General features: G+C 37.7%; 1 protein-coding gene across 2 annotated transcripts; it reads left to right on the top strand.

Annotated features, from left to right (window-relative positions):
- LOC308688214 (complement C3-like) lies at positions 1 to 24,152 on the top strand. Of its 2 annotated transcripts, none has more exons than XM_081361139.1 (41): positions 1 to 92; positions 411 to 606; positions 762 to 930; positions 1,036 to 1,109; positions 2,332 to 2,420; positions 2,567 to 2,649; positions 3,227 to 3,314; positions 3,477 to 3,579; positions 3,657 to 3,777; positions 4,331 to 4,446; positions 4,814 to 4,960; positions 5,243 to 5,446; positions 6,225 to 6,416; positions 7,367 to 7,519; positions 7,594 to 7,723; positions 7,799 to 7,870; positions 8,018 to 8,212; positions 9,573 to 9,690; positions 9,848 to 9,939; positions 10,032 to 10,171; positions 10,927 to 11,139; positions 12,361 to 12,421; positions 12,521 to 12,607; positions 12,686 to 12,889; positions 13,991 to 14,066; positions 14,148 to 14,307; positions 14,619 to 14,708; positions 14,785 to 14,941; positions 15,822 to 15,985; positions 17,985 to 18,140; positions 18,262 to 18,321; positions 18,395 to 18,485; positions 18,584 to 18,620; positions 18,972 to 19,062; positions 19,514 to 19,603; positions 19,981 to 20,086; positions 20,906 to 20,995; positions 21,097 to 21,177; positions 21,266 to 21,349; positions 23,288 to 23,423; positions 23,583 to 24,152. In XM_081361139.1, the coding sequence occupies exons 1-41, from the start codon at positions 22 to 24 to the stop codon at positions 23,722 to 23,724; spliced, it is 4,929 nt and encodes a 1,642-aa protein (XP_081217265.1). In that variant the 5' UTR covers positions 1 to 21; the 3' UTR covers positions 23,725 to 24,152. The 2 variants fall into 2 exon arrangements, with proteins under 2 accessions (XP_081217265.1, XP_081217264.1); XM_081361138.1 differs by having other exon boundaries at positions 18,572 to 18,620.
- Positions 24,153 to 25,419: the final 1,267 nt, after the last annotated feature.

Genomic DNA, 25,419 nt, shown 5'->3' with positions numbered 1-25,419 from the left:
ACACACACATACACAGACAGAATGGACGTGAAGCTGCTGTGTCTGACTGTTGTTCTTCTCTCTTCACCCCTCCTCACACTGTGTGACCCGCTGTGAGTATTACACCATTTTAATGAACAGGTTACTTATTATGTATAATAAGTAACCTGTTCATTAACAGCCTTTTTCGCTATGACAACTTGCCCCATTTGACAGCTATGTGCCATGCTATAGGGGCATGTTGTCACAAACTATCAACATATGTTCAATGTATCTTTTTTTGTCTGCATAGCAGTGGAATTTTAAGCTATCCTTCTATACTGATAATGCATTTCAAAACTAAACCTACATGCTAAATATTCACTGGAATAAAGTGACAACTAGACCAGTGCCCTTCATGTGGTTACAGCTGTTTGATTTGATCTCCTCAGGTTTGTTCTGTCAGCTCCTAATTTGCTGAGAGTGGGTTCCTCAGAGAACGTGTTTGTGGAGGCTCAGGATTACTCTGGAGGAAACCTGAACGTGAGGATCTTAGTGAAGAACCACCCAAAGAAGAACCTGGAGATACTGTCCAAAACAGTGACACTGACTGCAGAAAACAATTACCAGATCCTTACAGATATACAGGTACTGCCACTCTGACATACTTTGTCCTTATGTAAGCATATGTGTGTCATTCATCAGAGAGCAAACTTCATATTTGAACAGTCTTCTATTTTATTTACAGTTAGTTTGTTTTTATGCATGTTGTAGATCATTCATTATTATGTACTGCTGTTCAGATTCCCAGTGATAGGGACTATTTCTCTGATGATCCTCTGGAGAAGCAGTATGTGTATCTACAAGCACAATTTCCATCTCACACCCTGGAGAAAGTGGTCATGGTCTCATTCCAGTCTGGATATATATTTGTACAGACAGACAAGCCCATCTACACGCCTGCTAGCACAGGTAAGAAACAGCTTCAACATTAGATGCCCCCTTGAATGTCATGATGCAAAGCATAAAATAAACTATTTCTGTAAAAAAAAGAAAGATAAAATATCCTTTCTGCAGTTCAGTACAGGATCTTCTCGCTGACGCCTGGTCTGAAACCACTTGAACATGCTGGAATATCAGTGGAAATCATGGTACTCTTAAAAGAAAACTTTCCTAAAAAAATGATTCATGAACTTTAAAGGGATAGTTCACTTTGAAATTAAATTTTGGTATGTTTTAGCTTACCTCAAGGGCATCCAAGATGTAGGTGTCTTTTTTTCCACAGTAGTTTCAATTTTGATATTTTTAGGTCAAACCGTTCTTGTCTGTCAGTCATTTAATGCAGGTCTATGGTCACTGTCTCAAAGAGCATGCACAGAGAAGTCCAAATTAAACAATTCCCCATCGTCCAAATTAAACAATTCCCCATCGTAAGTACACAGTGATGGCCTAAGACACGAAACGAGCGGTTTGTGTGAGAAAACCAACAGTATTTATATCGTTTTTTAACTCTTGTACACAGCCACGTCCAAGTGATCTGAGGGCGCGCGCGCATCCTGGTGTGTGACGTGTGCGCAGACTGGTGCATAGATATATATACACTAGATGTCGCCTTGGCAAGGCGGCATCTATTCTAGTGTATTTCAAAGTGAACTATCCCTTTAAAAAGTCATCGTAACAACATAAAATGCAACATAAAACCCTAATGTACGTAACTGATGACAAAGAACTGATAAGAACCTGTTATTTCAATGTAAAACCATAAAATGTGAAATGTGTTCAAGTGACAAATTTTGTTGTTTTTTCCCCACTAATTTATAAGAAGATTTGTTCTTTTCCACTTCCATAAACTAATGGTTTTTCACCATACTTTTTGTTAACCTAAGAGGTTTTTAATCACAGAATTTATACTTAAATTCATGTTTATTGAATGATTTTAGTGTCATGGTGTTTTGTATTTGTTACACTTTAAATTATTATTTACCACAGTTTGTGGAAAAACTTTTTCCCACCTGTTTTTGTGGTGGTTGTCAGTTTATTATAAAGGTACCAAACATATTTTATTACTTCAGTTGGTTGGAATATTATCATGATATTAGATAATCAAATATAAAACAAAAAATACTGTAAATTTAAGTTAGATACGTAATAACTAAATTGTTGCTACTGCATTTTTTTGCGGTAAAGTCCTAGCAACTGCTGTTTTTTTTTTTTTTTTTTTACGTAAATTTTACTGGTTTTGTTTTTATGGTGCACAATCTCCTCTGGCTGTTGATAATTAGCTATATGATTATAATGAAACAAAAAAAATATCATAATTTAAATTAGATAAAATTATATATAATTATTCATCTTTTTTTTCTTTTCTTGAAGGATCCTCAAGGCATCACAACTATGAGAGAAACCATATTTCCACAACAAGGGATTAGATCAGGAAAATATGCCGTACCTCAGCCTGCCAGGTGTGTTCATGCTGAAAACTGAGACTTGACGTAACTGGACGCAAGTTAACCGACTCTGGATTATCACTCGGTTTGTCTGTAGAGAGGAGAAGGATATTCATTCGCAGGTCTGTAATCATCTGTTTTTGATCTGCTTATATTTGTAGCCCTGGGATCTGGAAGGTGGTCACAAGATTCGCAAACACGCCGCAAAAGAATTACACTGCTGACTTCGAAGTCAAAGAATATGGTAGAAGCTTTATCTATATTTATTATATTTTTGTTGTTTATAACAAATTACATACTGCATATACAGTTGGAGCGAAAACATCTGAAAATACACACATTTCATTTCATTTGCATTTCATTTTTTATTATTATTTAATAGATCATCAACATATGAATTTGATAATATCTTTGTATTTGGCAAGTGTCTCTTTTGCTTTAATGACAGCAGCACTTGATCAGTGTTATACTACTGTAGTATTTATAAATAGTTTGAATTAGCATTCATTTTCATTTTACTGTAGGTTAAGTTTTAGTAATTTTGTAATGCGCTTTTGCCATTTAGCTTTATATTTATTTCAGTTTTAGTTAAACTTCAAGTTTTTCATCTAATTTCATCAGCTTTATTTCAGTTACCGAAAATGCTTTTAAAAGTTTTAGTTTTAGTTAACAATGGTACTGATATACATTTTTCAGATATTTCTTGTTCCTCTTACATAAACGATTGTGATATGTGTGTGATATTAGACTTTTGGCACCGACAGCATGCACATGATGATCTTTCTAGTGTTCATTATTATTATGTGGATTTATTGTTATAGTGCTTCCCACTTATGAAGTCACATTATCACCCAGTCAGTCGTTCTTCTTTGTGAAAGATGCCAGTTTGACGGTTAGCATTGAAGCCAGGTAAGGCTTTATCTCTTGATCTACTATGTTTTATTATTCTCTCCAAGCATTGATATACGTTTCATTTCATATTCTCCCACATTTGCTGTGTTTACGCCATAAAGTTGTATACTTACCAAAGCACTTCAATCCTAATGTCACACATGAAGTCTGTTTCTCTAGGTACTTGCATGGAAACAACGTGAACGGACATGCGTTTGTGGTGTTTGGTGTCATGGAAGTTGAGAGGAAAACTAGTATTCCTTCCTCACTTCAAAGAGTTCAGGTGAGCTTCCCAGATGAAAACACACCTGACGTATTAAAGTGATGCAGCCAAAGTGATGGCATTTACATAAAACACAGATATCAGATGGAGAAGGTACTGCCAAGCTGACAAAGGAGACGATACTTCAGACCTTCCCAGACATCGGCCAACTGGTTGGACGATCAATCTACATTTCAGCCAGTGTTTTAACTGACACTGGTAAGTGTAATTAAAAGTGCAGTGCCAATCTACAGTAATGTATGCATTTATGAGCCATGTCACAACAAAGTAGAGCATGAATTTAGCTCTAAAAAGTGGCATTTCATGGAAAAATGTGTTATGTAAATATTAGGGCTGTAAATAATGCATTTATTTAGTGTGAATATGTAAAAAAAAAAAAAAAAAAAATTACGCAATTTTTAAATAAACATATATTTTTTATAAAATAATGCAATACACTTTCTAAGCCGTACATAAAATCTGATTGAAAAAATGTCTAATAAATGACTTTTCTGAATGGTGCCCAGCAGAACGCAAGGATCTCAAAAGTTTTTCAGAACTACTGCTACTATTTTTAATTTTTTACACTGAAAAGAAGTCTTACAAAATGCAGCACTAATGGCGTGAGATGCTGTAAAACAACTCCAACTGCCAGACTATTGTGTTTAAAAATAAATAAATAATAATAATTTATATTTTATTATTTTATTTTATATTGATTTTAAATATTATATGATATACAATTTTAGTCACAATTTGGTGTGTGTTTCAGGCAGTGAAATGGTGGAAGCTCAGAGGAAGGGCATTCAGATTGTGACGTCACCGTACACCATCCACTTCGAAAGAACACCACAATTCTTCAAACCTGGGATGCCCTTCAGCATCTCGGTATGAAATATTTCAGTTATTGCAAAAAGAATAAGTAGTCTATATTTATAAAGAAATTGGAACAATACCCTAATTTGGCAAGCTGTTTCTGTAATTCATAATTATGAGATCAAGCAACTACATCCATTGTCCACCATGTTTTTTTCATCCATTGTCGGCCATGTTTTCATTGTCACGCCTCCAACTCAGAAACTTGAGGATCAAATAAAATCTTGTCTTACTTTCTCAACTTGTTATTACGATTTTGTGGTGCCACTCATGTGGTTTGAACTCACACTGTCTATCCAACATTACTTGAACACACCATTAAATGGCATTTAGAAACAGTCCGTCAGGTCTAGCAAAAACATAATTGATGTTTTCATAGGTTTATCTAACAGACCCTGACAAGATGCCTGCTGAAAATGTGGAAGTGGAGGTCAATCCTGGAGGGGTCCGAGGCCGAACCAGAGCCAATGGCATTGCGAAGCTTACAGTCAATTCTCAAGAAGGATCTTCCGCACTAGAGATCACTGTAAGACCTGATGTCGGATTTATTACTGAACTACTGAGCTTGATGTGTCTTAGGCTTACTAAAAAAAGATTGATTGTGGGTTTTATGTGGTTTAAGATAGTCTTGCTTGTCTTATAGTCTGGCAAAACTGGTCTTGACTGCTTTAAGCTGGTCTTTAACTCTAATCAATAGAGACCAGACCTGGACACCAGCTAAGGCTGTTTTAATTAGTAGTTTTTCTTGTCATTTTATGTTTGTTTTTTAGCTTAGAATAGCATCAAATCATCATCTCTTCACTTCTAGGTTCAAACCAAAGATCCAAAATTAGATGACGACCAGCAGGCAGTGAAGAAGATGACGGCTCAGGCCTACAAGACCAAAGGCGGCTCCAACAACTACCTGCACGTCGGCATTGATACTCCAGTGTTTGAGATTGGTGATCAAATGAAAGTCAATCTGAACCTGGGCAGAAGTCCAGGAGTCAGAGATCAAGATTTCACCTACATGGTGAGAGACAGACCTGTTTCAGTCTGTGGCCTAATTGAAATGAATTATCTAGCATCATTATTTTGTTACCAGCCACTGCTACATGCTAGTAAAGTAGGCAACATTTTATACAAAAAAGTTGAGAAAATCACATTTTGTCAAAGACTACGCCTTGATCAGATTCAGAACGATGATCAAAACACAGATGAAGTATATCGAGTCCGACACCCCCAAAGCTTCACAGTCGTTTTCTCTTCATGGGTTACGCTTCATTTCAATTGGTAATATTAAGCCGTTTTGATTTACACGCTGTTTAATGTTTTATCACGTTATTTTACTTTTGAGTGAGCAATCGTCTGTCACTTGTTTCAGCTTCTTCTTCTCCTGTGTTTTGATCTTGAGATTCTGTATTAGAAGATGTGTCATAGCACCCCTACCATATAACAGTGAAAACATGGATAGCTGGAAAATTCAGTCAGTGGTGGGAAAAAGTAGAATTAGAGTAAATTCTTATATACTACCAGTGGACTAGCCTACCCAAAAATTCAGCTATGCAGAATTAGAAACATATCTGTTTTATATCAAGATTCTAATCAATATTTTCAAACAATGTAAGATTCATAAGACTGTATATGAAAAACTATGTAAAAAAAAAATTATTTAATAGGCAACTCGACCAAAAGAGTTAACTCAACTACAAGCCAAGTATAATTTGAATACTTTAAAAGAATAAACTTATTTTTCGTAAGGGACTGCATGAATGTCAAGGTTAAATGTCAAATTTCCCTCTCATTTTCAGATCTTAAGTAAAGGTCAGATTGTTCAAGCAGACAGGTTCAAGAGGAGCGGACAAGCTCTAGTGACTCTGTCTCTACTTGTAACCAGAGACATGGTGCCGTCCTTCCGCTTTGTGGCTTATTACCATGTGGGCTCGTCTGAGGTGGTGTCTGATTCAGTCTGGGTCGACGTGAAGGACACGTGCATGGGAACGGTGGGTCAACCACGTATTATTATAGATCTATAGACATCAAGAATTGACACTAAGGCCAACAAAGCGTTTTTTTCACGCGGCTGGCATATTTTTTCAATTGTTTTCAATGGGAGTGCCGCGTTTTTAAAACGCACTGGAGAGTTAAAGAATGTTCAACTTTGGGTAAAACGCAGCGCTCATCACTATTACTTTTTACGAGGAGAGGCGGGACTAATACCACACCGACCAACCGCCACATTCTGCTTGTACAACGTTAACAGATGACAACAACAAGCATAATAACGGGAAAAAAACATTTAAAACAAGAGCCAGAGAAAATACATTACATTGTCTCGACATTTTAATATAGAATCAACACAAAAACAAAATATGTGTGAAATGAGATACTAGTAACACTTTCGCGGATATTCCGTATCATAACAAGCAAAGTGTCTCAACTGAAAAAAACGCAACACTGGCAAAACGCTCTCAAGCGCCCACAGCTAGGCGTTTTCAGCAGAGCACCTAGCGTTTTCAGCCAGCTGACGTTGTACAAGCAGAATGTGACGGTTGGTCGGTGTGGTATTAGTCCCGCCCCTCCTCCACTGTGATTGGACGGTTGGGTAAAAAGTGATAGTGATGAGCGCTGCGTTTTACCCAAAGTTGAACATTCTTCAACTCTCGGCGACCTGTATGAAACGTGAGCGCTCAGCGCTTCAGCGTGAAAAAAACGCTCAGCGCCTCATTACGCTCATGGTGTTTTAAAAACGCAGCGCTCCCACTGAAAACAATACGCCAGCCGCGTGAAAAAAACGCTTTGGTGGACACACGGCCTAAGCTTCAAAAGTGTCTCGTTTGGATCAGTGGCGTCTGAAGTTCAATTATATTAATGCATGATCAGCAGGAATAGATACTACTAGAGTCCAGTAGATTCTTCCAGTAGGGTCCTTAGTGTTTCTTGTGTTTCACAGCTGAAGGTTCAGGTGAAGGAGCCTCGACCGATCTACGAGCCAGGAGAAGAGTTCAGCTTGCTGATAACTGGAGATCCTGGAGCTAAAGTTGGGCTGGTGGCGGTGGATAAAGCTGTGCATGGACTGAACCAAAACAGACTCACTCAGATGAAGGTGGCGGTCCTACATCAACACCTCAACATTGAACGCTTGTGATTGTCTTATAAATGGTCTGTTTGTTGCTTTAGATTTACGACATTGTAGAGAAGCATGACACCGGCTGTACGGCAGGAGGTGGAAAGGACAGTATGGGGGTTTTCAGTGATTCAGGTCTGATGTTTGAGTCACACACCGCAGGAGGAACCGACACCAGAACTGGTATATATAAATAATGTTCTTTCAGTTTTCTAAAGCTGTACAAATCTCTTAGCCTGTTATTTAAACATCCTCTAGTGCCAGAGTGTCCCGCCCCTTCAAAGAGAAGAAGAAGAGCTGAGAGTGCTCAGCGGGTCACCACTATACTGGGTGAGAAGCTGGAGCTTTTCTTTTTTACTTGACAGACAGTAAAGGATGAAAGGAAATGATTTGGAGAGGGAGGATGAATGAATGCGCTCCAGTGCTCGTTTTTCAGCAGTTCTTCTCCTTCTGTCCTGATTGTCTTTGTCTTTTCAGCTGGTCAGTACTCTGGTGATCTGAGGAAGTGCTGTGTGGATGGCATGAGGGATAATAAACTCGGCTACACCTGTGAACGAAGAGCCATGTACATCGTAGATGGAGAGGAATGTGTCCGGGCCTTCCTGCACTGCTGTAATGACGTGGTGGCTCGTAGTATGGAGGCTGGAGAGGAGGAGATGATTCTGGCTCGAAGTAAGTTTTTAAATAGTGTTCAGTTGATTGTCAAACTCATGATCTTAACACTGTGTCATGTTTCCACAGGCTAACAAACCCATTTTCTTTACAAGATGAATATAAGATGGCAATAAAATGGTTAACAATTAAATAATTATTTGGAATGATAAACCCCTCCTTTCCAAGAGACGACTCTTCTTCTGATTGGTCAGAAGGCCCAGTCTGTTGTGATTGGTCTACTCTGCTCTGATTGGTCAGATGTCTCAGTCTGTTGTGATTGGTCTACTCTGCTCTGATTGGTCAGATGACCCAGTCTGTTGTGATTGGTTTACTCTGCTCTGATTGGTCAGATGACCCAGTCTGTGGGATTGGTTTACTCTGCTCTGATTGGTCAGATGACCCAGTTTGTGTGATTGTTTTACTCTGCTCTGATTGGTCAGATGACCCAGTCTGTTGTGATTGGTCTACTCTGCTCTGATTGGTCAGATGTCTCAGTCTGTTGTGATTGGTCTACTCTGCTCTGATTGGTCAGATGACCCAGTCTGTTGTGATTGGTTTACTCTGATCTGATTGGTCAGATGACCCAGTCTGTTGTGATTGGTTTACTCTGCTCTGATTGGTCAGATGACCTAGTCTGTGGGATTGGTTTACTCTGCTCTGATTGGTCAGATGACCCAGTTTGTGTGATTGGTTTACTCTGCTCTGATTGGTCAGATGACCCAGTCTGTTGTGATTGGTCTGCTCTGCTCTGATTGGTCAGATGACCCAGTCTGTTGTGATTGGTCTGCTCTGCTCTGATTGGTCAGATGGCCTTACAGCATGTGTCGGAAACCAAACACCCATTACCATATCTGAATTTCAGATTCATCTTCTTCAGCACTTCTTCGCTTTCTTGGACTTTTGGTATGTTTTCATTAGTCACATGTGTTCCTTTGTTTGATTTTCCCCCACTCATCAGTTTGCATGGACACCAGTCCTTATCACAGCTGTTCGTCAGTTAGTTCATTCTCCCTGTGTATTTTAGTTCCTCACCTTCACTCAGTGGTGTTCCGGTCTCATTTGCGTTAGCATTCTGTTGGAGTATCTTCTGTCTTGCCCTGCGGATTATTGTTATTAAAACTTTGTATTTTGAACTTTATCTGCAACCTTGCTAACGTAGATGTTGTTCGCAGGCAGCCAATCAAGACCATAGACTGGCGTTATGCAAATTTGGTACAAACCTATGTAGGTTCAAACAGGAAGTAAGATTGGAATTACTGTTCATTTGAGTTTACAGATTTCCGAAAGAAACACCAGGATTGATGATGGATGAGTAAATGAGTGAAGTGAATTCCTAGTTGCTCACAATATATATATATTTTTCTGTAAACCTGGACAGGTGAGGACAGCGACTATTATGAGAGTTTTGATGAAATCTCATCACGTACACAGTTTCCAGAGAGCTGGCTTTGGACAGAGGAGATTCTGCCGTTCTGCCCAGCTAATAAGAAGTTATGGTGAGTAGGAGACAAAAAAATAATTTTAAATGAGCAGAAGCGATGGGAAATGTTTTTTCGTTATTATCTGTAGATAGTATTACATGCACTGTCAACCTTTGAGGGTATTTTTCTTTCTTTATCTGTTTTAACCTTTTTCTATCCCCTCCTGTCCCAGTGGAACAACATCGATCACAAGAGACAAAATCTACCTGAAAGAATCTATCACTACTTGGCAAATCTTCGCTTTTAGCCTGTCAAAATCGCACGGTAAAACTTATGTTAGGATGAAGTACACTTATATAATACACTTAGACCTTTAGCATCATGCTAATACTCCATTGCTGTCTTTTTCTCCAAAGGCATATGTGTGGCAGATCCATACGAGATGATAGTTTATAAGAGGTTCTTCATTGACCTGAAGGTGCCGTTCTCAGCTGTGCGCAATGAGCAAGTACAAATCAGGGCCATCCTTCACAACTACACCAAGAAGAAAATTAGGGTAAACATTAACACAGTCATTTTGGTCCTCAATAATCACCCAATGTGGTGTCAGATACAATTAACGTGAGGACACATGTGCCAATGAGGCAAATTAGACTTGTTTTAATCATGCATTACTTCTGGGAGTCCAAGTTCACAGGTTTTACATGGTTGTTTGCAAGGACCAGGCTAGTACAAAAAGTTTAGTGTTTTTAGGTTACAAGTAAACAAGCTATCTTTAACCACAACTATGGCACCATTTTATTTTTTAAAGTCCCCCTGTAGTGAACATCAAGCTTTTAATGTTGTTTATATGTCTGTGTGATGTTTTTAATATGCTTTAAGACAAGCCATGTGTAAATTCATAAGTCGACACCATTGCTGAGTATTTTCTCCTTAAAACTGCAGTGAACCAAAGGCCGTCTTAAAAACACGGTTTTAAATCGCTGGTCAACGTGTGTGCGTCAACGAGTGGATCTCTGAGCTGAATGAGTGAGTGGAGGCGGGGATTATATGCATTTGCATATTCATAGGACCGAGAATACTAAATGAGGCAAGGGTGTAGAGCTACATTCAAGATATTTTAAGGCATGGAGAATTAAAAACGTTTAAATATGTAATTTTGGTGATCAAAGATGAGTTTTAAGGGATACAATTCTTGACTACAGGGGGACTTTATGGTAAATCTCACACAAAGCACACACATTCAAAACCTTTCACACACAACACTGTAACACATTGGTGCATTTGTCCAACTGTCGGCTTCTCCTTCAGGCACGGCTTGAGTTCATGGAGACTGAACACATTTGCAGCTCCGCCAGCAGAAAGGGCTCCTACCAAGCAGAAGTGGAGGTCGAGTCCATGTCCTCCAGGTCCGTCCCGTATGTGATTATCCCCCTGGAGTTGGGCAATCACTGGATCGATGTGAAGGCAGCAGCGTATGACTCTGTCTACAATGATGGAGTGAAGAAGATCCTGAGGGTGGAGGTGAGGGAACTTCCCGTCTGCCCACTGATAAAATTACAAAGCTTTTTTTTTTGGCATCCCATAAGTATGCTAAATTACAGCATTCAAAACAGCAATAATTCTAATTCTACTTTATATTGCTATCATTTATATTTCAGACCCAAAAATGGAAGTGCTATTTCTAAATGTTCCCTGAACATTCAAAACGTCTGTTTTTTTTAAATGCTTTAAAAAGATTATTTGTTTTTTTGTCTTGGTTACAGTATGTGATTATTAAGGAAACATTATTGTGCAAACATTATGGAAACGTTACTTTTGAATCTTCTCTAAACATTCTGAAACAAGTAGTCATGTTAAAACCCTCTGATGCTCTTTGGTCATTTTTGACCGAAAAATGTTACGTTTTCGTTTCGTTTTTTTTTTTTTTTTTACTTTATCGGAGTGATACGGAACTTGGGAAAGGTTTTGGCACTTGCTATGTGAACACAAAAAAAATCATGGACATGATTCAAAAAGGTTAAATGGTCCTGAAAAAAATAGTCACACTTGTGCTCCCCGCAGTCAAATATGACCACATTGGAAATGAATGGAAAAAAACGAATTTCATCTAGTGAAAACTTTTGGTACTGCGGCCAAACAAAATCTTACTGAAAGCATTTTTTTTTTTTTTTTTTTTGAGATATCAAGATAATAGTATTTTTGTGCATTTTTCATAACAACAAACATAAAATTCTGTAACTTTTTTAAGTTAACTTTTTTTTTTCACTTCAGCAATAATCTGCCAAGTGGCGTCTTTGAAAAGAGATCAGTTTAAGTTTTTCAAGTCTATGCTCAAAAAGTTAATGAATGGATTAAAAATACAGCTAGTCCCATTAAATCCCATAAAAATACAAAATATTAAATAAAAAAACATTATCAGACTAAAATAGTACATTCATTTCATTTAAATAAAAAAAATCTGTCCTTTTCGACCGACATGCGAATATCCAACATCAAAATAAAACGTTTCAGAAAAAAATGTTCCATGAATGATGTAAACGTCTTTGTACTAACATTTTGAAAACATTATTAAAGACCAGATACGATATGATAATTGCTTTAATTTATGAAGTATTTAAGACATATGTATTGCTTGCTTTTCAATACACTTGAAAACCATTCATTTACTGTCATTATAGAAGCTTGATTTCACTATGTGATTCAATCACCCTAAACAGATCAAACCCAATCTCTTTGTTTCAGTCTGAGGGTGTGCTCACTATGATACAGGAGAAAAATGTCGAGCTCAATCCTGCTAAGATGGGTGAGTTATTGGAGCCTTTCCTCCAAAATATCCAAAAATGCCCCTCCGAAATATCCAAAAATCCCCCTTTTCTTATTTCAATCTGAACCTGTGAGACAGGTGGAGAACAACAAGTGTCGGTCAGGAGTCTCAAACCAGACTCTCAGGTCCCCAACACACCCGCTAACACGTACATCACAGTCAAGAGTAAGTAGGAATCTGAGCGCTTATTTATTCTGCTTGTCCATCCGCTCATCCAGTCCTGACCGCTGTGTGTCACTCAAGGTCAGGAGTTCAGTAAGATGATCGAGCAGGCCATCAGTGGAAACTTCATGGGGCGGTTTATTGTCCAGCCCCGTGGTAATGGAGAGGAGACGATGATCTACATGACTCTACCTGTCATTGCCACTCATTATCTGGACAGCACCAAGCAGTGGGAGACTGTTGGCATGAACCGGCGTAATGAAGCCATTAACCATATCAACACAGGTCAGCTGACCACTCTGACTTTTAATCTGATGCATTTCTGAGAGAAACATGATATTTAATATGTATATAATGAAGGGCGGGGCATAGCTTTATCCTATAGAAGCCTATTTACTAAAAAACAACAACAAAAAACAAATCATGCTTTGGTAAATCTCAATTATGACAAAAATTAGAACATACTAAATCAGAATTATGTTAAATTATGACATTAAAAAGTTGAAATTGAGATTTAAAAAAATTACAAAATTGTCAATTTATTTAATAATTTCGACTTTACGTCTCAAGTGACAGTATGTCAATTTTGTCAAATATGACTTAGTATGTCATAATTTCAACTTTTTAATGTCATAAATTTGACTTTTCATCTCATAATTAATTTTGCTGTCAAAGGCGACTTTATAATGTCAGTTTTGCCTTTTTATGGTCATAATTTTTACTTTTCATATCAAATGATGACTATCATAATTTCGACTCACAAATGACTTTTGACAATTTCTTTTTATTCATAATTATTACTTTGCCATAATTTTGACTTTTCATCTCAAGTACGACTTAGTGTGTCATCATTTTGACTTTTCATCTCATAATTATGAATTGTATGTCATAGTACTTGGTATTTTTATGCCATGACGACTCATAATTTTGACTTTTGTTGTCATAATTTTGACTTTGAATCTCAAATATGTCATAATTTCATAATTTTAATGTCAGAATTTTGACTTTTATGTTATAATTATAACTTAGTATATCATAATTCCAACTAGTATATCACAAGTATGATTCTTTTCAAAAGCATGATTTTTTTCTTATGTGGTGGAAATGTGCTTCCATATTGTCCACTAGGAACTGATTGCATCATTGAAAGTGGGCGTTGCACATTAGAATGGAGTCAGGTGATTGGAGGAGAGACACAGTTTCTGATTTATGTAGAATATAAAAAAGGAGTGGGTTGTTGTGTACACTCACTGCAGACACACAATAATGTAAAAAACAAAACAAAAAAACATATAGGTCCCCTTTAATAGATCCCTCAGAATATCCTCTATTATGCTAACAAAAGCTATGAATTAGTAAGTTATTTACTGTATCATTCTTGCCAAGGTTATCAGCGAGAGCTAACTTTCCGTAAACCAGACGGGTCCTTTGCTGCCTCGATGAGCACGACTAGCAGCACATGGTAAGACGAGCGTTCCTGCCATAATTATCTGATCAATTAGTTACATGTCGTTTCTTACCTCTTCTTTTCTGGTCATTAAAGGCTGACGGCATATGTGGCGAAAGTGTTTGCGATGGCCGGCGATCTGATCAGCATAAAGGAGAATGTGATCTGCAGCGCCCTCAATTGGCTGGCCACAGACAAACAGCTGCCAGACGGCACGTTTAAAGAAGACGCCGCCGTTATACATGAAGAGATGCTTGTAAGTTTCATTTGGTGTACATACATGATGTTTCAGAAAATGTTACTTCCTCTGTAATGTTTGAATGTCCAGTGTAGAATATTATTAGTATCAAAATTAAATAATCTACTGAGAATGTGAATAGTGTGTTCGTTGTCTTAAAGTCAAGAGGGTCGGACATGTCATTAATTTGAATATATAATAGTTTTAAGTAATTTGGAGAAAAAGCTCTAAAGGAAGACATCAATATGCTGCAGTAGGCGAACTAGTATTTAAGTTTTTTCCTAACAATTGTTTGGGCTCTCGTTTATTTGAGTGTATGTTAATTCCAGGGTGACGTACAGGGGAAAGACAGCGACGCCTCTCTAACGGCATTCGTTCTGATTGCCATGCAAGAGGGCAGTAAGATCTGCGCTGAATCTGTAAGTGTGATTCCTTGAAACAAACAGCGCTATGATACGTCGCATCAGTCTCACTGAGTCTCTCTCTCCATACTAGAGTCTTCAGAGCAGTGTAAACAGAGCTGTTAATTACCTGACGCTGAGAGTTCACAGTCTGACCAGCACTTATGCTGTCGCTATGACTTCTTACGCGTTGGCCCATGCTGGAAAACTCAATAAAGACATCCTGATGAGTCATTCCAGCCAGAACGAAGGTCAGTAACAACACAGTCAAATCAACAGTGCAACTACAGCCACTATAAGCATGACATGTAGGAAATGCAAAAATAAATAAATAAACCTGTAAACACCAATGACATAATAAATTACCCCACAACCCTACATAGGACAAGCGGTATGGAGAATGGATGGATGGACGGACAATAAACTAAAAATACTAATACAATTCTGAGTAAAGGACTTTTATTTTAAGTTACTCCCTCAATCCTTTAGGCTATCAGTGTGTTGCAGAAAGGACCAATCAGCTGTTTGATTGACATGTAAAACAACCAGCCACTGTTCACTTCCTGCATTTTCTGATTAAGTGTCAGTTGTGTTTTTATAACTGCATGGAACAGTTTGTGTTTTGAGTTATAAATGAAGAAAAACAAATACTACAGTAGAAATGTACACGTTACAGTGAGATAAATGATTGATTATTATAAATAAAATAAAAACTATTGGTTATTAAAGTCGGTATGAAACAGAAGTTACAAAAGTCTTTTCTTCCATATATTGTGATGTACATCCGAGTGAAACGGCTTCTCAAACGAGAACAAATGTGGGCGGGGCTTGTTTTTGTCCGTGGGGAATTGATTGGATGGTTGTGGTTTGCTATTGGTGGATCTCATGTGATTGACATGTTATTGTCATGTGTGTATTACTCATCATCAGAGAAGAGAAGAGATGCTGCAAAAGGGAGGAGAAATTATTTTGTTTCTAGATTATGAGGAAACGTATGAGTATGAGCATGAGTATGACTTGCTAACCTAATTAAACAAATTACTAACTGATTTGAAAATAACAAATTGTGACATTTTTAAAACTATAACAACCCTGTTTCCATGTCAACCTTCATTTGTGTCTTCTAAACAGTCGGTACATTTTGGCAAGTTCCTGGACAGCATGAGCACTCTCTGGAGGCCACAGGTTATGCGCTTCTCGCACTGGTGAAGGTGAAGGACTTTGAGCGCGCCAGAGCGATCGTACGCTGGCTGAGAGCACAGAGAGCTCACTATGGAGCCAGTGGAACCACACAGGTACAGAGCAGATCATTACTGCTTAGAAATAAACCTGCTGACAAGGTTTAAAGGTGCTGTATGTAAGAATGACACATATTCTTCATACATTCGACCTAGTGGTCAAAATCGGTATTGCAGTCAAAATTCTAAATATCGGAGACCGTTGTTTCTCCCGCCCCCTCCTGCTCAGACTGACACTCACACGGGTTGCCAGTTTGAGACACGCAACAGGAGCGAGCGCAATTGACGACGAAAACCGAGGAGACTTACAGACTGTAATTAATGATTTGATTTATCCACATTTTAATATGCTCTCGTTCATAGAGATTTTTAGATGGATACAGAGGCTTTTTAGGTTGTGTGGAATCTGCAATCCCCAACCAGTTTGTTTGCTCGTTTCCAAGGTTGCGATATGCTGTGTTTCCTGCCAACTGGCATCCCGGGGTGTTGAAATACTATTGGGTGAACTGGCAGTGGGTGGAGTCACACAGACCAAAACAAAACCCGACTGACATGGAACGTGTAAAATAACTGGCTTGTAGAAGTGTTTTTCAGAGAAACGAGTATGTGAACTTAGCATGTTTCCTAAATATCTGCAAACATATTATGGTATTTTGATGCTTTAATAGAGTAAAAAAGTTACATACAGCACCTTTAACCCTTGGAAGTGTACGATCACTCCGGTGTGATTCGAACATTTGTTACGAAATGGTGGCTGTATTTAAGCGCACGACGATGGAGATAACTTCAGGGGACTTTCAATAGAACAATCAACAGGAGAATCCACGAGGAGAAACATCACACATCAACAATAACTTAAATGTAATGCAAGCCAACGACCAGGGCTAAACAGAGGGCTTAAATACACAGATAACAGATGAGGGAAATGAGACACAGCTGGGGCAAATAAACTCAACAACAGTAACCATAGAAACAAACAGGGAGAGAATAGAGAGCTGACTAACACAACACAGGTGAACCAAATAAACGAATGAAGACGGTGAAACTCGAAACAAGGAATGGCGGGAAACTGAACACAATGAACATGAAAAGAAGTCCAAAAACAAACAGACATGTAACAGCATTATACAGAATAAATAAACTGACGAGTTGTTTTATACATATCAAATACATAATGTGTGGGTATTAGGTCACTATAAAATGTCCAACTTCGCCGGCCACTTGTCATGTATTTCGGGAGAAGTGGATGGTGGAAGCTAATATGATCATTATAAAGGTTTAGAATAATAATAATAATAAGGTGACACGTTCTAAAATAATGGCCCCCTTAAACTCCCGCTAGAATACTTTAAACTTATGTGTGAAAGGTTTAATAAACAGTGCACCATTTTAATGACCAGTTCATTGATGGTCTTAAACATGGGTTTTCAAACTTTTCGATGTCATGAACCCCTAAATATGATGTTGCCTTTGCGACGAACCCCTTTCCTAATGTAAAAAATGTATAAGATATCATCTGAAAAATGCATATATAAAGTAACTGTCATTAATCTCAAAATTACATGCCGGTCTTTATTGTATATTATTTTATTATATAATTTATTTTATTGGTAACACTTCACAATAAGGTTTCATTTGTTAACAATAAACAGCCATATTAGTTCAAATAAACTAACAATTAAAAACACTTGAAGCATTTATATATTTTAGTGAATGATCATTTCAATATTTACATTCCATTATTACAATGTAAAGTATCTGTTATTGTTTTTTAATATTAGTCAATTATTTAATTAAGATTAATAAATGATGTAACAAAAGTATTGCTCAATGCTAGTTAATACATTCAATAATTGGAACTTATTGTAAAGTGTTACCATTACATGTTCTAAAATATAATAATAATAATAATATATAATTTGTATGAATTATTTTTAATTTATTTTCATGTTTTAAATGTTTTCTTGGACCCAATTTAAAAACCCTGGTCTAAAACACTGGAGCATTTGCTTCATGAATAAGGGAATGCTGTATATTTTTCTGCCTCGTCTCTTAGGCGAACATCGTCGTTTTCCAGGCCGTGGCTGAATATCGTACAGAAGCGAAGAAGCAGGACATGAATCTGAACATTGAACTCTCTGTGGAGGGAAGAACAACACATAACAGATGGACTTTCACTCGTTCCAACACGCATGTGACGCGATCAGACAAGGTGAACGAACATATATGAGTGAACAGACATGCACAGTTCATTTTCCCCTTCAATTCTTATACATTTCTCTGATTTCAAATCATGCAACATAATTGAACTATGTAAAATGTTCTCACAACAGGTCAAACTGACACAGAAATTCAACATCACTGCTCATGGGAACGGGATGGCCACTCTCTCGGTGAGCATTCGTGAGCGCTCACGACTTCAGTTACATGTTATTTACGAAGATTTACAGCTTGATCTGTCCTCAGGTGTTTTCCCTGTATTATGCCCTGCCTGAAGAGAGAGAGAATGACTGTAATGCGTTTGATCTCAGTGTGAAGATGGAAAAACAGCTTGACGGTAGGATTCATCAGTTCATCTGTATTCATGTCTTTTATTAGTGACGTTTAACAGTGTTAAATCTTCTCAATCTGCATTGCACGCAGTGTCACATCCAGGAGCCATTGAAAGTTACCTGCTCACCATTGAAACCTAGTGAGTAAAAGTTAATGTACAGGGTGGGCCATTTATATGGATACACCGTAATAACATGGGAATGGTTGGTGATATTAAAATCCTGTTTATGGCACATTAGTATATGTGAGGGGGCAAACTCTTCAAGATGGGTGATGACCATGACATATACTAATGTGCCACAAACAGGACTTTAATATCACCAACCATTCCCATGTTATTACAGTGTATCCATATAAATGGCCCACCCTGTAGAGTAAAAGCAGATCCGTCCATCCGTATGTCAGCTGTTAGATTTGCATCTTCAGCTGAATGTGAGCATGACCTGATGGAAAGGTAGATCACGTGTGTTGTTTTAATCCATCTGTGCAGTTTCAAGAACCCAGCGAGAGATGCTGCCATGTCTGTTTTGGATGTTGGCCTTTTAACAGGATTTAAAGTAGATGACACTGATCTTTCAAAGGTAAAAATGATTCAGAAATTGAGTAATACTACATGTCACTTTGTAAAGAAACACTACACGCCTATAGACTGAACACATAACACGCACACACATGACGTCACCATTTTTGTAGTTTACACAGAGACGTTACGGTATCGTTCTCGAAAATGTGTGTTTTCAGGCCCCCAAAATGCCATTGTCATATAAATGAATGGCCAAAACACAAAAAAAGTTTTCTGTGAAAGCGCTGTCATGTAAATGCCCCCCTTAATGGGAACATTAGCAAAAAGTTCTAAGCACTTATTTTTGTTAGCTGGGTGCTACCTGAAACTCACTGAGCCACAATCAAATTTCATTCATCCACACCTTTATATCATATATAATTCTCGGTTTTGACTGGTAATATTATGGATGTGGTTCTATTAAGGATAATTTTCTCAGTGTTTGAACCTTTCTGATTTAATTCCATCAGTTATCTAAAGGGAAAGAGAAGTACATTGAGAGATTTGAGATGAACATGGAGCTTTCAGAGCGTGGATCGCTAATCATCTTCTTGAATAAGGTATTGAAAAATAAACCTTTAACACCAACGAGAGACTCTGAACACCAAACATGTGAACATTAGTAAAATTGCTGTGTAAATTAATGTGTAGCCAGAATGAAATGATGATATGATGTGAACCAACATAACACTGTGACATAAACACAATTTGGCTGAATTAAATTTGATCGATGCAAAATTATATGCATTGAATTTATACACATTAAATGTGTTAATATGTTCTTTATAACATTCACTTGTGTGGTGGTGCAGTATGGCCTCTCTTTAAAATGATGGCTGACAAAGTTATTACCCATGTATGGAAATACTTGGATTGCATAAATGCAAAAGTGATTTGTGAATGTAAAGTCATAATAATTGCCAGTGTGTCTCATTAGGTTTCTCATAAAGAGAGGGAAAGGATTGCTTTCAGAATGCACAAGATCAATGAAGTGGGAATGTTGCAGCCCGCCGGTGTCACTGTGTACGAGTACAACGCTCCAGGTGCATGATGTCACATGGACGCTCACGTGGTAGAAAGTGGAAAAGGCATACTGTATACATATTGCATACACATCATTAAACAAAAGTTGCATTAGTCTTCTTCACTATTGTGACGTATATCCAAGTGAAACAGCGTCTGGAACAGGATTATATGTAGGGCGGGACATAATTTTGTCCATAGGCAATTGATTGAGTGGTTGTGGTTTGCTATTGGTCGATCTCATGTGAGTGACAGGCTGCCCCGCCCTCGTCCCAGTAAACATATTATCAGAGAAGAGATGACGTTGCAGGAAAAGTTATTCTGATTAAAGATTGAGGTACATGTACTCTATATCAGTGTCAGTGTTTCTGAACTCCCTGAAACGCCTCCATTGTAATCTTGAGTTTTATTCCGGGAACGAACACGTCACAATATTCCTCATTTAAATAATTCATACGCAGAATAAAGGGGCGGGCCTGGTTGAGTTAGTTAGTAGTGTGGCGGTTATGGTAAGGGGCGGGACATTTCCCAAACACTCTTGAAGCGCTCGACGAATCACAACACACTGATCCAGCCGACCAATCAGAGCACAGTGTGCTTTTCAGAAGGAGGGGCTTCATAGAGACAGGGAGTAAACTGAGCGTTACTGACAGACTGGGAAGAGAAGAGCTGCAACAATGGAGAAAATGGGGAAAATAATGTGTTTTTTGAACATTCAAGCATTAAAACCTATTCTAGTAGAGCCTAAAAACAAATTTTATTGCAAAAGGCATGATGCATTATATTCCATAAAAAAACAAGAATTGCCAGTTTCATGGTGACTTGAATCTACCACGCAGATGATCGTTGTGTGAAGTTCTTCCATCCTCATAAGAGAGACGGTGCGCTGAACAGACTCTGCCATGAAGACCTGTGCGAGTGTGCCGAAGGTACGTGTGTCTGTGAACTGAATACACACTGTTTGAGTTAATTTGTGAGGCTGGTGTGTGTCTGTGTGCATGTTTGTAGATAAACCTGTCTGTATTTACAGAGAACTGCAGTCTCCAAAGGAAGCATCACATTAAAGAGTCTCAGCGTGCTGATAAGGCCTGTGCGCCTGGAGTTGACTACGGTAAACACACACAGCTTTCTGCTTTTGTAAATGTGTTTGTCTGTGTGAAGAGCTGGGATTTATATGCTGTTACTCACTTCTCTTATAGTTTATAAAACCAGGGTGGTGGGAAAGCAGCTTTCACTGCAAGCAGACATCTACAACATGACCATTGAACAAGTGCTGAAGGAAGGTATGATGCCTTATGAAGTGCACTGTAATCTGCAGAAAACAAGTCGCAGTGTCAAATAATCAACCTTTGTGGGGGATTGGAAATACAATTTAATTTCTGAAAGTATGAATGAAGGAATATGCACGAATTTGTAAATGCATCAACTTTTTGAATATTTCTCATATTTTGATCAGTAATTGTATTGATTCAGCCACTGTTGCCATTAAACTTTTATACTTATAATAACTGAACAGAATGCAAAATGGTTTGACATGTAAAAACATAAAGAACCTTTGGTAACATTACAATGATGTTCATTAGTTAACATTAGTTAATGTATTAACTAACATGAACTGACAATGAGCAATACATTTGTTACAGTATATTAATATTTGTTAATGTTAGTTAATAAAAATCCAACTGTTCATTGTTCGTTCATGTTAGTTCACGGTGCGTTAACTAATGTTAACATTTAGGGCCCTATTTTAACGATTTGAAAAGCAAGTATCAAACTCGAAACACAAGTAACTGGGCTGGTCTTGGGCGCTGTTGCTATTATACCGGCGGGATAAATGACTCTTGCGCCCAACGCAAATCTAAAATGGGTTGGTCTGAAGTATCTACATTACTCATTGGTGTGGTTTGGGCGTAGCGTGAAATAAACCAATCAGAGCGTCATCTCACATTCCCTTTAAGAGCAGGCGTGCTTGTTCCATGGCGGGTTGCTATTATAATGGCGGATTTGCCAGGCGCACGCAAGGAGCGTTTCACAGCCGAGTAGACCGACGTTCTCGCCAGGGCCGTAAAACACAGAGAAGTGACATTGGGGATGGAGAAACACACCCAAATTAGTAATATACTATATACTAATTAGCATATACTAATTTGGGTAAATGTGTAAGCTAGATTTATGCCTATTTTTGACATCTTCATGGACACCACAATGATTTCCCTCGTGGGTTAATATTTTTCCTTGTAATTATGTATGGTTTGCAAAAATGGGAACTGCTGCGTTTGTGTGTAGATGAGAGAATCAAAGTGTATGCACGTTGTGCACACACTACATTGATTATGGCCAAGCATTCGCCCTTAAAATAGCATCTGAATAACATGCCACTGACTTTAGACGAGGTTTTTCCTGGTCAGTGGTGGAATTGTTTTCTAAAATTGCAAAATAGCACCAGGGAACGTTTGTGCCAGAACACGCCTCCTCTTTCTGCTGAACCGCCCCCGGGAGCGCAAGTTCATTCCCTAATTTACCGACGTGCGTCTGTGCAATGAAAAGTCCGCTGTATGCGGGTGCAAAATAGGAATGATACATGCATCGGTGTACAAAGTCAATTGCACTGGGTGCAAACCAGTAGCAGTGCTTCACCTGTGCTTCCCCCTAATATAGTCCTAAGTCAATATCTGGCTAGGAAATCGCCTAGTGTTAATCTGCATCGCTATTTGTACTCGTTGTGAATACGCAGGCCACAAGAAGTAATTACGTGGTTTTTTTTTTTTTTTTTTTTGATCACTTTTACTCAGGCCATGCTAGCTGGCAACAAAGGATTCCATTCATTGTGCTAAGCTAAGCTAGCGCCGACCCTGTCAAACTAAAACAACGCATGCACTGAGACAAAAATGCATTTACCCACCTATCTAAATGTATGAAAGAATGTGAATAAGCCCTATTTCAAAAAACGGTGGAGTGTTCCTTTAATGTTTTTCTGATGGCACAACTCATCAATCACAATTTTAAGGTAAGTGATATGATGATGATAATTGTTGAAAATGCTTGTTGATAATGAATTAGCATAGATTATCTTATGAAAAATTTATTGAATGTAAAGCTTTTAATGAATGCAATGCAGGAAGCAAACAGTCACATGACAAATTTGTTAAATGCCATAAGGCTGTTGTTTTCTTTTACTATAAAATAAATCTACAACACATTTAAGAGTGTATGGTTTCCAGGGACGGATCCAGCTGTGGAAGGGCAGACAAGGTCTTTCTTGGCTCATCCTTTCTGTAGAGGGTTTCTTGAACTAGAAGAAGGCAAAACCTACCTGATCATGGGCCAAACCACATCACTTCCTAGGATTGGTGGAAGGTAGGAGCTTTATGAACATTACGAGGACAATCTCTCTCTCTCACTTGTTTGGTCTGAAGTCGAGTTCAGTTTCAAACGCTCCACACTGCGTCATCTATGAGACTAGAGTTGATACACACAGTATGGATCGATTTTGATGTGTTTGTGTTTGTTTTTTAGTCTGAGGTACAACCTGGGTGAGCAGACCTGGATTGAATACTGGCCGACACAAGAGGAGGCCCAAACTGAAAAATACAAAGACAAGTACGTCGGCATCGCTGCACTCGCTGACCAGCTCTTCAACCTCGGATGCACAACATAAAGATCCTCATCACGTGTGAAATCTGTGAACTTTGCTTTATTTTATGTCTTCTCCAGATTTACTAAAAGAAAGGATCAATGTACTGACGTCAACCTTTCTGTAATATGGAAAACTGGGACAAGGTGTCACACATTTTACATTGAGTTAATTTAACACATTTTACTTTTGTGACAACGTGCCCCAATTGCAGGGTATGTGCATTGAATTCACATGAATTATTGTATTGACAAATGTCTTAGTGTTGTAATCTGCAACCACTGCTATAGTAAAAACGCAGTAGTGTAACGATACTAGACTGTAATCTAGTCATAATGACAGCTTTCCTCATGTGACAACTCGCCCCAGTCTATTTGGATCATTTGTACTTTCTGAAGTTAATTGAGCTTTGAACAATTTAGCCAAATAAAATTAATTTCTTCTCTATTCTCATCTCTTTGGCTGCAAAACCAGCCATTATGTATTGACCAACACACACACAACAGCAAAATACACTGGCTGTGAAAGACAGACCACGATGATGATAAATGTCTAAACCGCATCAACTTCTGAACTTTCAGACCTTTGAAAAGTAAAATTATGACATAGTTACATGAGATCAAACAACTCCATTCAGTTTTAGTCATAATTTAAATCAGGTTGATGAAGGTGAAAGAAACACGAGTCCTTCAGAGCTATAATATATATAAAAAAATATATAAGAATATAAAATCGAGCTGCAGTGTTACAAACACTAACAGCAACTTGACCTGTTGAGAAATTGTGGTTTTATTTCATGTTCACTATGAGTTTGCATGTGCAGTCTGATAACAACAGATGACCCAGGTGTTCGATGTTTAACCCTATAAGTTTCCAGTGCACACAGTGGTCCTTTGGGGTCAGTATGGTCTTACAAAAAATATACATTTTAATAATACAAATTATATATATATATATATATATATATATATATATATATATATATATATATATATATATATATATATATATATATATATTATTTACTTCTATACATCTATACATTTATGCTGTGTTTTGGGGGATGTGACGTACTTTTTTTAACCTATTTACTGCAAAATTCCTCATCTACACCATTAGCATGCATATGAAATATTACATTTTTATGAAAAAAATGTTTTGTTGTTGTTTGAGGTCTTTTGAAGTGTCTTGTTATTGCAATAATGCCACATAAATTTGCAGTAATGCCAAATAAATTTGCAATAATGGCACATAAGTTGCCACTAAAAGAACAGACTTGATTGCTATTACATATTATTTTTTTAATAATCGAAATGTATAAAATTATTAACTTTAGAATAAGAAACACATTTTTCTGTAAATAAAATCATCATCAACAACAACAACAAAAGCAATAAGTGGATAGGAACAAAAGTGAAGAGTAAATGAAATGACAAATGAAAAATAGAAAAAAAATACTTTTCCCAACCCCAATGTGGGGTCATATCGACCCCAAAGACCAGTGTGATTTTTTTTATTTTTTATTTAACACTTTAGAACAACCAAAATCATTTTGTGTGTGTGTGTGTGTGTGTGTGTGTGTGTGTGTGTGTGTGTGTGTGTGTGTGTGTGTGTGTGTGTGTGTGTGTGTATAAATAGATAATGCAGAAAAAGTCACAACATTTTATGCAACTGAGATCAAGGGAACCATGTTTAATAACTACGGAAAAGTCGATTTGG

The sequence above is a fragment of the Scardinius erythrophthalmus genome, assembly GCF_964197995.2.
Source record: "Scardinius erythrophthalmus genome assembly, chromosome: 3".
Lineage (NCBI taxonomy): Eukaryota > Metazoa > Chordata > Actinopteri > Cypriniformes > Leuciscidae > Scardinius > Scardinius erythrophthalmus.
This window is presented reverse-complemented; position numbering and strand designations above follow the sequence as displayed.